We start from the raw sequence: 12,689 nt of genomic DNA, 5'->3' as shown, positions 1-12,689 counted from the left end.
CCGTGTGCTGTGTGATGATTTCCCGGTCCCGTGTGCTGTGTGATGATTTCCCAGTCCCGTGTGCTGTGTGATGATTTCCCATTCCCGTGTGCTGTGTGATGATTTCCCGCTACCGTGTGCTGTGTGATGATTTCCCGTTCCCGTGTGCTGTGTGATGATTTCCCGGTCCCGTGTGCTGTGTGATGATTTCCCGTTCCCGTGTGCTGTGTGATGATTTCCCGGTCCCGTGTGCTGTGTGATGATGCCTTCTGTCCCGTGTGCTGTGTGATGATTTCCCGGTCCTGTGTGCAGTGTGATGATTTCCCGCTCCCGTGTGCTGTGTGATGATTTCCCGGTCCCGTGTGCTGTGTGATGATTTCCCGGTCCTGTGTGCTGTGTGATGATTTTCCGGTCCTGTGTGCTGTGTGATGATTTTCCGGTCCCGTGTGCTGTGTGATGATTTCCCGCTCCCGTGTGCTGTGTGATGATTTTCCGGTCCCGTGTGCTGTGTGATGATTTCCCGGTCCCGTGTGCTGTGTGATGATTTCCCGCTCCCGTGTGCTGTGTGATGATTTCCCGCTCCCGTGTGCTGTGTGATGATTTCCCGATCCTGTGTGCTGTGTGATGATTTCCCGGTCCCGTGTGCTGTGTGATGATTTCCCGCTCCCGTGTGCTGTGTGATGATTTCCCGTTCCCGTGTGCTGTGTGATGATTTCCCGGTCCTGTGTGCTGTGTGATGATTTCCCGATCCTGTGTGCTGTGTGATGATTTCCCGGTCCCGTGTGCTGTGTGATGATTTTCCGGTCCCGTGTGCTGTGTGATGATTTTCCGGTCCCGTGTGCTGTGTGATGATTTTCCGGTCCTGTGTGCTGTGTGATGATTTTCCGGTCCCGTGTGCTGTGTGATGATTTCCCGCTCCCGTGTGCTGTGTGATGATTTCCGGTCCCGTGTGCTGTGTGATGATTTCCCGGTCCCGTGTGCTGTGTGATGATTTCCCGGTCCCGTGTGCTGTGTGATGATTTCCCGTTCCCGTGTGCTGTGTGATGATTTCCCGGTCCTGTGTGCTGTGTGATGATTTCCCGATCCTGTGTGCTGTGTGATGATTTTCCCGGTCCGTGTGCTGTGTGATGATTTCCCGCTCCCGTGTGCTGTGTGATGATTTCCCGTTCCCGTGTGCTGTGTGATGATTTCCCGGTCCTGTGTGCTGTGTGATGATTTCCCGGTCCTGTGTGCTGTGTGATGATTTCCCGATCCTGTGTGCTGTGTGATGATTTCCCGGTCCTGTGTGCTGTGTGATGATTTCCCGGTCCTGTGTGCTGTGTGATGATTTCCCGATCCTGTGTGCTGTGTGATGATTTCCCGGTCCTGTGTGCTGTGTGATGATTTTCCGGTCCCGTGTGCTGTGTGATGATTTTCCGGTCCCGTGTGCTGTGTGATGATTTTCCGGTCCCGTGTGCTGTGTGATGATTTCCCGGTCCCGTGTGCTGTGTGATGATGCCTCCGGTCCCGTGTGCTGTGTGATGATTTCCCGGTCCTGTGTGCTGTGTGATGATTTCCCGATCCTGTGTGCTGTGTGATGATTTCCCGGTCCTGTGTGCTGTGTGATGATTTCCCGGTCCTGTGTGCTGTGTGATGATTTCCCGGTCCCGTGTGCTGTGTGATGATGCCTCCGGTCCTGTGTGCTGTGTGATGATTTCCCGGTCCCGTGTGCTGTGTGATGATTTTCCGGTCCCGTGTGCTGTGTGATGATTTCCGGTCCCGTGTGCTGTGTGATGATTTTCCGGTCCCGTGTGCTGTGTGATGATTTCCCGGTCTCGTGTGCTGTGTGATGATGCCTCCGGTCCCGTGTGCTGTGTGATGATTTCCCGGTCCTGTGTGCTGTGTGATGATTTCCCGTTCCCGTGTGCTGTGTGATGATTTCCCGGTCCTGTGTGCTGTGTGATGATTTCCCGATCCTGTGTGCTGTGTGATGATTTTCCGGTCCCGTGTGCTGTGTGATGATTTTCCGGTCCCGTGTGCTGTGTGATGATTTTCCGGTCCCGTGTGCTGTGTGATGATTTCCCGGTCCCGTGTGCTGTGTGATGATTTTCCGGTCCCGTGTGCTGTGTGATGATGCCTCCGGTCCCGTGTGCTGTGTGATGATTTCCCGGTCCTGTGTGCTGTGTGATGATTTCCCGGTCCTGTGTGCTGTGTGATGATTTCCCGATCCTGTGTGCTGTGTGATGATTTCCCGGTCCTGTGTGCTGTGTGATGATTTCCCGGTCCTGTGTGCTGTGTGATGATTTTCCGGTCCCGTGTGCTGTGTGATGATTTCCGGTCCCGTGTGCTGTGTGATGATTTCCCGGTCCCGTGTGCTGTGTGATGTTTTCCCGGTCCTGTGTGCTGTGTGATGATTTCCCGGTCCCGTGTGCTGTGTGATGATTTCCGGTCCCGTGTGCTGTGTGATGATTTCCCGGTCCCGTGTGCTGTGTGATGATTTCCCGGTCCCGTGTGCTGTGTGATGATTTCCCGGTCCCGTGTGCTGTGTGATGATTTTCCGGTCCCGTGTGCTGTGTGATGATTTCCGGTCCCGTGTGCTGTGTGATGATTTCCCGGTCCCGTGTGCTGTGTGATGATGCCTCCGGTCCCGTGTGCTGTGTGATGATTTCCCGGTCCCGTGTGCTGTGTGATGATTTCCCGGTCCTGTGTGCTGTGTGATGATTTCCGGTCCCGTGTGCTGTGTGATGATTTCTTGGTCCCGTGTGCTGTGTGATGATGCCTCCGGTCCCGTGTGCTGTGTGATGATTTCCCGATCCTGTGTGCTGTGTGATGATTTTCCGGTCCCGTGTGCTGTGTGATGATTTCCGGTCCCGTGTGCTGTGTGATGATTTCCGGTCCCGTGTGCTGTGTGATGATTTCCCGGTCCTGTGTGCTGTGTGATGATTTCCCGCTCCCGTGTGCTGTGTGATGATGCCTCCGGTCCCGTGTGCTGTGTGATGATTCCTCCTGCTTCCCGTTTCCTTTTTTGTTTCAATGTCTGTTAAATATATAGAGTCGGGCGACTCCTGATCATTCCACCGTTTCCCGGATTCTATCATTTATATATATAAACGTGAAACAAGAAATTGTGGGTGCGCTCCCCGGCCAGTAGCAGAAGTATTTCTCTATTCAAGACTTGTATATAAAAGCATGGTTCCTGCAGGCGGAGGACGCCAAACACCCTGCACTGATGATTACAGCTGAAGAAGCGTCCTCCGCCTGCAGGAACCATGCTTTTATATACAAGTCTTGAATAGAGAAATACTTCTGCTACTGGCCGGTGAGCGCACCCACAATTTCTTGTTTCACGTGTATGGACAATAGATACTTTGTTTCCAATGGAGTTATGCACCACCCGTAGCGGTTATCACACACAGAGCACTTTTTTGGCATATTGGACTAATCTATATGTTGTATAGTGCCGACCCCTATTGACTGCGATATATATATATATATATATATATATATATATATATATATATATATATATGTGTGTGTGTGTATCAGTGACATCACTGCGGCGCATTATACTCCGTCCTACACTAATATAAGATTCTATCCACAGCAAGTCCGCCAGGAATCCAAGTCCTATGACCTCACTGCGCTGCGCGGCTTCGTATCCGAGGCCTCAAACCTGCTCATCATGCGGCTGCTGGCAAGAAGGAAGAATCCCCAAAACCTGGATTTTCTGACTTTCGATGCTGAGATGAACTTGTGTATCTCATCCTATGTAAGTTGTATGACACCTGGCCGGGGTGTATCTCATCCTATGTAAGTTGTGTGACACCTGGCCGGGGTGTATCTCATCCTATGTAAGTTGTATGACACCTGGCCGGGGTGTATCTCATCCTATGTAAGTTGTGTGACACCTGGCCGGGGTGTATCTCATCCTATGTAAGTTGTGTGACACCTGACCGGAGTGTATCTCATCCTATGTAAGTTGTATGACACCTGGCCGGGGTGTATCTCATCCTATGTAAGTTGTATGACACCTGGCCGGGGTGTATCTCATCCTATGTAAGTTGTATGACACCTGGCCAGGGTGTATCTCATCCTATGTAAGTTGTATGACACGTGGCCGGGGTGTATCTCATCCTATGTAAGTTGTATGACACCTGGCCGGAGTGTATCTCATCCTATGTAAGTTGTATGACACCTGGCCGGGGTGTATCTCATCCTATGTAAGTTGTATGACACCTGGCCGGAGTGTATCTCATCCTATGTAAGTTGTATTAACCTGGGCGGGGTGTATCTCATCCTATGTAAGTTGTATGACACCTGGCCTGGGTGTATCTCATCCTATGTAAGTTGTATGACACCTGGCCGGAGTGTATCTCATCCTATGTAAGTTGTATTAACCTGGGCGGGGTGTATCTCATCCTATGTAAGTTGTATGACACCTGGCCGGGGTGTATCTCATCCTATGTAAGTTGTATGACACCTGGCCTGGGTGTATCTCATCCTATGTAAGTTGTATGACACCTGGCCAGGGTGTATCTCATCCTATGTAAGTTGTATGACACCTGGCCGGGGTGTATCTCATCCTATGTAAGTTGTATGACACCTGGCCGGGGTGTATCTCATCCTATGTAAGTTGTATGACACCTGGCCGGGGTGTATCTCATCCTATGTAAGTTGTATGACACCTGGCCGGGGTGTATCTCATCCTATGTAAGTTGTATGACACCTGGCCAGGGTGTATCTCATCCTATGTAAGTTGTATGACACCTGGCCGGGGTGTATCTCATCCTATGTAAGTTGTATGACACCTGGCCGGGGTGTATCTCATCCTATGTAAGTTGTATGACACCTGGCCGGGGTGTATCTCATCCTATGTAAGTTGTATGACACCTGGCCTGGGTGTATCTCATCCTGGATGGGACGTGGCCGGTGTATCTCATCCTGGATGGGATGTGGCCGGGGTGTATCTCATCCTGGATGGGACGTGGCCGGGGTGTATCTCATCCAGTATGTGTTTTGCAGCGTGCCCTCGGTTGCCGTCCTCAGCTGATCGGGAAGGATGTGGTGGACGTTTATGGTTTGGAGCGAGCGATCCTCTCAGACGACGTCCCGGTCACCTGGCACTGCCATTTCCTGCCTGACGGGTAACTCCTCCGCTCTAGTGTCTCCTGTTACCGTCCTGTTACTATCCCCTTACCATTGTGTTACCGTCCTGTTACTATTGGTTACCGCCCTGTTACTATTGGTTACCGTCCTGTTACTATTGGTTACCGCCCTGTTACTATTGGTTACCGCCCTGTTACTATCCCGTTATCATGTTCCCGTCATGTTACTGACAAAGCAGAAAAGTGCTGCAGCTGCCTGCCAGTGTCAGGACTCCCCGTATATACTCCCCCCAGTGTACACACCATACCCTGCCAGTGTCAGGACTCCCTGTATATACTCCCCCCAGTGTACACACCATACCCTGCCAGTGTCAGGACTCCCCGTATATACTCCCCCCAGTGTACACACCATACTCTGCCAGTGTCAGGACTCCCCGTATATACTCCCCCCAGTGTACACACCATACCCTGCCAGTGTCAGGACTCCCCGTATATACTCCCCCCAGTGTACACACCATACCCTGCCAGTGTCAGGACTCCCCGTATATACTCCCCCCAGTGTACACACCATACCCTGCCAGTGTCAGGACTCCCCGTATATACTCCCCCCAGTGTACACACCATACCCTGCCAGTGTCAGGACTCCCCGTATATACTCCCCCCAGTGTACACACCATACCCTGCCAGTGTCAGCACTCCCCGTATATACTCCCCCCAGTGTACACACCATACCCTGCCAGTGTCAGGACTCCCCGTATATACTCCCCCCAGTGTACACACCATACCCTGCCAGTGTCAGGACTCCCCGTATATACTCCCCCCAGTGTACACACCATACCCTGCCAGTGTCAGCACTCCCCGTATATACTCCCCCCAGTGTACACACCATACCCTGCCAGTGTCAGGACTCCCCGTATATACTCCCCCCAGTGTACTCACCATACTCTGCCAGTGTCAGGACTCCCCGTATATACTCCCCCCCAGTCTACACACCATACCCTGCCAGTGTCAGGACTCCCCGTATATACTCCCCCCAGTGTACACACCATACCCTGCCAGTGTCAGGACTCCCCGTATATACTCCCCCCAGTGTACACACCATACCCTGCCAGTGTCAGGACTCCCCGTATATACTCCCCCCCAGTGTACACACCATACCCTGCCAGTGTCAGGACTCCCCGTATATACTCCCCCCAGTGTACACACCATACCCTGCCAGTGTCAGGACTCCCCGTATATACTCCCCCCAGTGTACACCCCATACCCTGCCAGTGTCAGGACTCCCCGTATATACTCCCCCCAGTGTACACACCATACCCTGCTAGTGTCAGGACTCCCCGTATATACTCCCCCCAGTGTACACACCATACCCTGCCAGTGTCAGGACTCCCCGTATATACTCCCCCCCAGTGTACACACCATACCCTGCCAGTGTCAGGACTCCCCGTATATACTCCCCCCAGTGTACACACCATACCCTGCCAGTGTCAGGACTCCCTGTATATACTCCCCCCAGTGTACACACCATACCCTGCCAGTGTCAGGACTCCCTGTATATACTCCCCCCAGTGTACACACCATACCCTGCCAGTGTCAGGACTCCCCGTATATACTCCCCCCAGTGTACACACCATACCCTGCCAGTGTCAGCACTCCCCGTATATACTCCCCCCAGTGTACACACCATACCCTGCCAGTGTCAGGACTCCCCTTATATACTCCCCCCAGTGTACACACCATACCCTGCCAGTGTAGGACTCCCCGTATATACTCCCCCCAGTGTACACACCATACCCTGCCAGTGTCAGGACTCCCCTTATATACTCCCCCCAGTGTACACACCATACCCTGCCAGTGTCAGGACTCCCCTTATATACTCCCCCCAGTGTACACACCATACCCTGCCAGTGTCAGGACTCCCCGTATATACTCCCCCCAGTGTACACACCATACCCTGCCAGTGTCAGGACTCCCCTTATATACTCCCCCCAGTGTACACACCATACCCTGCCAGTATCAGGACTCCCCGTATATACTCCCCCCAGTGTACTCACCATACTCTGCCAGTGTCAGCACTCCCCGTATATACTCCCCCCAGTGTACACACCATACCCTGCCAGTGTCAGGACTCCCCGTATATACTCCCCCCAGTGTACACACCATACCCTGCCAGTGTCAGGACTCCCCGTATATACTCCCCCCAGTGTACACACCATACCCTGCCAGTATCAGGACTCCCCGTATATACTCCCCCCAGTGTACACACCATACCCTGCCAGTGTCAGGACTCCCCGTATATACTCCCCCCAGGGTACACACCATACCCTGCCAGTGTCAGGACTCCCCGGATAGACTCCCCCCAGTGTACACACCATACCCTGCCAGTGTCAGGACTCCCCGTATATACTCCCCCCAGTGTACACACCATACCCTGCCAGTGTCAGGACTCCCCGTATATACTCCCCCCAGTGTACTCACCATACTCTGCCAGTGTCAGGACTCCCCGTATATACTCCCCCCAGTGTACACACCATACCCTGCCAGTGTCAGGACTCCCCGTATATACTCCCCCCAGTGTACACACCATACCCTGCCAGTGTCAGGACTCCCCGTATATACTCCCCCCAGTGTACACATCATGCCCTGCCATTGTCAGGACTCCCCGTATATACTCCCCCCCAGTGTACACACCATACCCTGCCAGTGTCAGGACTCCCCGTATATACTCCCCCCAGTGTACACACCATGCCTTGCCATTGTCAGGACTCCCTGTATATACTCCCCCCAGTGTACACACCATACCCTGCCAGTGTCAGGACTCCCCTTATATACTCCCCCCAGTGTACACACCATACCCTGCCAGTGTCAGGACTCCCCGTATATACTCCCCGAGTGTACACACCATACCCTGCCAGTGTCAGGACTCCCCTTATATACTCCCCCCAGTGTACACACCATACCCTGCCAGTGTCAGGACTCCCCGTATATACTCCCCCAGTGTACACACCATACCCTGCCAGTGTCAGGACTCCCCGTATATACTCCCCCCAGTGTACACACCATACCCTGCCAGTGTCAGGACTCCCCGTATATACTCCCCCAGTGTACACACCATACCCTGCCAGTGTCAGGACTCCCCTTATATACTCCCCCCAGTGTACACACCATACCCTGCCAGTGTAGGACTCCCCGTATATACTCCCCCAGTGTACACACCATACCCTGCCAGTGTCAGGACTCCCCGTATATACTCCCCCCAGTGTACACACCATACCCTGCCAGTGTCAGGACTCCCCGTATATACTCCCCCCAGTGTACACCCCATACCCTGCCAGTGTCAGGACTCCCCGTATATACTCCCCCCAGTGTACACACCATACCCTGCTAGTGTCAGGACTCCCCGTATATACTCCCCCCAGTGTACACACCATACCCTGCCAGTGTCAGGACTCCCCTTATATACTCCCCCCAGTGTACACACCATACCCTGCCAGTGTCAGCACTCCCCGTATATACTCCCCCCAGTGTACACACCATACCCTGCCAGTGTCAGGACTCCCCGTATATATTCCCCCAGTGTACACACCACACCCTGCCAGTGTCAGGACTCCCCGTATATACTCCCCCCAGTGTACACACCATACCCTGCCAGTGTCAGGACTCCCCGTATATACTCCCCCCAGTGTACACACCATACCCTGCCAGTGTCAGGACTCCCCGTATATACTCCCCCAGTGTACACACCATACCCTGCCAGTGTCAGGACTCCCCTTATATACTCCCCCCAGTGTACACACCATACCCTGCCAGTGTCAGGACTCCCCGTATATACTCCCCCCAGTGTACACACCATACCCTGCCAGTGTCAGGACTCCCCGTATATACTCCCCCCAGTGTACACACCATACCCTGCCAGTGTCAGGACTCCCCGTATATACTCCCCCCAGTGTACACACCATACCCTGCCAGTGTCAGCACTCCCCGTGTATACTCCCCCAGTGTACACAGCATACCCTGCCAGTGTCAGGACTCCCCGTATATACTCCCCCCAGTGTACACACCATACCCTGCCAGTGTCAGGACTCCACGTATATACTCCCCCCAGTGTACACACTATACCCTGCCAGTGTCAGGACTCCCCTTATATACTCCCCCCAGTGTACACACCATACCCTGCCAGTGTCAGGACTCCCCGTATATACTCCCCCCAGTGTACACACCATACCCTGCCAGTGTCAGCACTCCCTGTATATACTCCCCCAGTGTACACAGCATACCCTGCCAGTGTCAGGACTCCACGTATATACTCCCCCCAGTGTGTATACAGTAGCTGAGTGTAAGTCCAGGCACATCATAGCAGCAGTGTATATAGCTGAGTGTAAGTGCAGACACATTATAGCAGCAGTGTGTATAGCTGAGTGTGAGTGCAGACACATTATAGCAGGAATGGAGAGGATGGGAAACACAGGGACTGACAGAGACTGCAGGGAGCAGGAAGGGATGAGCAGGGCAGATGTGGGCACATACATGGAGCACTCTCTATCCGGGGAGAGAGGGGTTACAGCTATGCAGAGATTACCTCCACAGTCCTGTCCCCTGATGTAAGCCCCAGCACAGAGGTGGATCTGTTATGATTTGGAAGGTGAGGGAGACTTCCTGGGTCAGAGTACAGGGCTGTAGACCCCGCTATGCAGACCATGCCCCTCCCCCACTCCCCCTCCCACCCAGTACAGGGAGCTCTTACACCAAAGCAATGCTCTTATACCAAGTTACTATTCTGAAAAACTGTGAGCTCTTAAACCAAAACGCTCTTAATCCTAGTTACTCTCATACTAAGGTACCGCTGTGTGTGGTTAGTGATGTCCGTGCAGCCCTTGCTGTTTATAGTTAGTGATGTCCATGCAGCTCTTGCTGTATGTATGTATGTATGTGCCTGTGTGTGTGTGTGTGTGTGTGTGTATATATGTATGTATGTATGTATATAGTTAGTGATGTCCGTGCAGCCCTTGCTGTGTGTATATATATTATATATTATATTATATATATATATATATTTATTGATGGTGTATTTTCTTCTTGCAGACACCTGAGCAGCCGGGTACAGGTGGGATCTCCGGTCACCATGAGACTCTCACAGATGCCGGTCCTCTCGGAGATGGGTAATTGTCTGATATATTCAGGGGGTCCTCCGGCCATCTGTATGAGGTCAGGGGGTCCTCCGGCCATCTGTATGAGGTCAGGAGGTCCTCCGGCCATCTGTATGAGGTCAGGGGGTCCTCTGGCCATCTGTACGAGGTCAGGGGGTCCTCCGGCCATCTGTATGAGGTCAGGGGGTTCTCCGGCCATCTGTATGAGGTCAGGGGGTCCTCCGGCCATCTGTATGAGGTCAGGGGGTCCTCCGGACATCTGTATGAGCTCAGGGGGTCCTTCGGCCATCTGTATGAGCTCAGGGGGTCCTCCGGCCATCTGTTTGAGGTCAGGGGGTCCTCCGGCCATCTGTATGAGGTCAGGGGGTCCTCCGGCCATCTGTATGAGCTCAGGGGGTCCTCCGGCCATCTGTATGAGGTCAGGGGGTCCTCCGGCCATCTGTGTGACTGGTGGGGATCCCAGGATCTAATTATCCAGAGGAATGCCAGGTCACAAAGGGTTACATCTATGATATTATAGGATTGTACACACACATATATATGTTACACAAGTTTACAGACGGGGCCCGTCAGTGTAATAAGAGGACAGGCTGCAGCCCATTGGCAGGGCCCGTCAGTGTAATAAGAGGACAGGCTGCAGCCCATGGGCGAGGCCCGTCAGTGTAATAAGAGGACAGGCTGCAGCCCATTGGCAGGGCCCGTCAGTGTAATAAGAGGACAGGCTGCAGCCTATGGGCGGGGCCCGTCAGTGTAATAAGAGGACAGGCTGCAGCCCATGGGCGAGGCCCGTCAGTGTAATAAGAGGACAGGCTGCAGCCCATGGGCGGGGCCCGTCAGTGTAATAAGAAGACAGGCTGCAGCCCATGGGCGGGGCCCGTCAGTGTAATAAGAGGACAGGCTGCAGCCCATGGGCGGGGCCCGTCAGTGTAATAAGAGGACAGGCTGCAGCCCATGGGCGGGGCCCGTCAGTGTAATAAGAGGACAGGCTGCAGCCCATGGGCGAGGCCCGTCAGTGTAATAAGAGGACAGGCTGCAGCCCATGGGCGGGGCCCGTCAGTGTAATAAGAGGACAGGCTGCAGCCCATGGGCGGGGCCCGTCAGTGTAATAAGAGGACAGGCTGCAGCCCATGGGCGAGGCCCGTCAGTGTAATAAGAGGACAGGCTGCAGCCCATGGGCGGGGCCTGTCAGTGTAATAAGAGGACAGGCTGCAGCCCATGGGCGGGGCCTGTCAGTGTAATAAGAGGACAGGCTGCAGCCCATGGGCGGGGCCCGTCAGTGTAATAAGAGGACAGGCTGCAGCCCATGGGCGGGGCCCGTCAGTGTAATAAGAGGACAGGCTGCAGCCCATGGGCGGGGCCCGTCAGTGTAATAAGAGGACAGGCTGCAGCCCATGGGCGGGGCCTCATCAGTGTAATAAGAGGACAGGCTGCAGCCCATGGGTGGGGCCCGTCAGTGTAATAAGAGGACAGGCTGCAGCCCATGGGCGAGGCCCGTCAGTGTAATAAGAGGACAGGCTGCAGCCCATGGGCGGGGCCTCTTCAATGTAATAACAGCACAGGCTGCAGCCCATGGGCGGGGCCTCATCAGTGTAATAAGAGGACAGGCTGCAGCCCATGGGTGGGGCCCGTCAGTGTAATAAGAGGACAGGCTGCAGCCCATGGGCGAGGCCCGTCAGTGTAATAAGAGGACAGGCTGCAGCCCATGGGCGGGGCCTCTTCAATGTAATAACAGCACAGGCTGCAGCCCATGGGCGGGGCCTCATCAGTGTAATAACAGGACAGGCTTTTGCGGTCCATCCTCCTCTTTTGCTGTCCATTCTCTTTTGCTGTCTGTCCGCAGCTGGCCCTCTCCTCTTATGCCCGGGGCCCCATGGATGGCGATGTGACTATCTTTCTCTGTCTCCGGACACGTTCCAGCGTATGGCGGTGTACAGAGAAGGAAATGGCATCCTCGGCTCCTCCTGTAGGTGGCGCTGGCTCCAACTCCATCCTCTTGCGTGCAGGCAGGTCAGATGCAGCTTCATCTTCTGACAAACGGACCTCTGTACCAAACTCCCGACCGACAACCCTTTATATTATAAATCTTCCATAGAGTCAGTCAGAATCCAGTCACGGCCCCTTGTCACTCCGGTCACGGCCCTTGTCACTCCGGTCACGGCCCTTGTCACTCCGGTCACGGCCTTGTACCATAGTACATATACACTGTTATATACACCACAGTACATATAATATTTTATAATAATTTTTATTTCTATAGCGGCAACAGATTCCGCCTCGCTGTACAATTCTGGGGGGACATACATAGACATAAATCAGAGATTACAGAGATACAGTATATACGTATAATTATCAGCCATACATGAGGAGTGGGGGCCCTGCTCGCATGCATCAGCTTACACACTATTAGGAGGGGGTGTGAGACAAAATGGCAGAGGGGCAAAGTGCTTCCTCTTTAGCATGGTCCGGCCATCTTTATAAA

General features: G+C 53.7%; 1 protein-coding gene across 4 annotated transcripts in view; it reads left to right on the top strand.

Moving 5' to 3' along the window:
- The window catches only part of CATIP (ciliogenesis associated TTC17 interacting protein), a 68,151-nt gene that overhangs the window by 25,421 nt on the left and 30,041 nt on the right, over positions 1–12,689 (top strand). For all 4 annotated transcript variants that reach the window (XM_069984795.1, XM_069984796.1, XM_069984798.1 and 1 more), the window contains exons 6-8: positions 3,563–3,727; positions 4,981–5,102; positions 10,146–10,222. In XM_069984795.1, coding sequence (XP_069840896.1) covers positions 3,563–3,727; positions 4,981–5,102; positions 10,146–10,222 — 364 coding nt within the window. The remainder of the gene's footprint in view (positions 1–3,562; positions 3,728–4,980; positions 5,103–10,145; positions 10,223–12,689) is intronic.

The sequence above is a fragment of the Dendropsophus ebraccatus genome, chromosome 9, assembly GCF_027789765.1.
Source record: "Dendropsophus ebraccatus isolate aDenEbr1 chromosome 9, aDenEbr1.pat, whole genome shotgun sequence".
Classification (NCBI taxonomy): Eukaryota; Metazoa; Chordata; class Amphibia; order Anura; family Hylidae; genus Dendropsophus; species Dendropsophus ebraccatus.
This window is presented reverse-complemented; position numbering and strand designations above follow the sequence as displayed.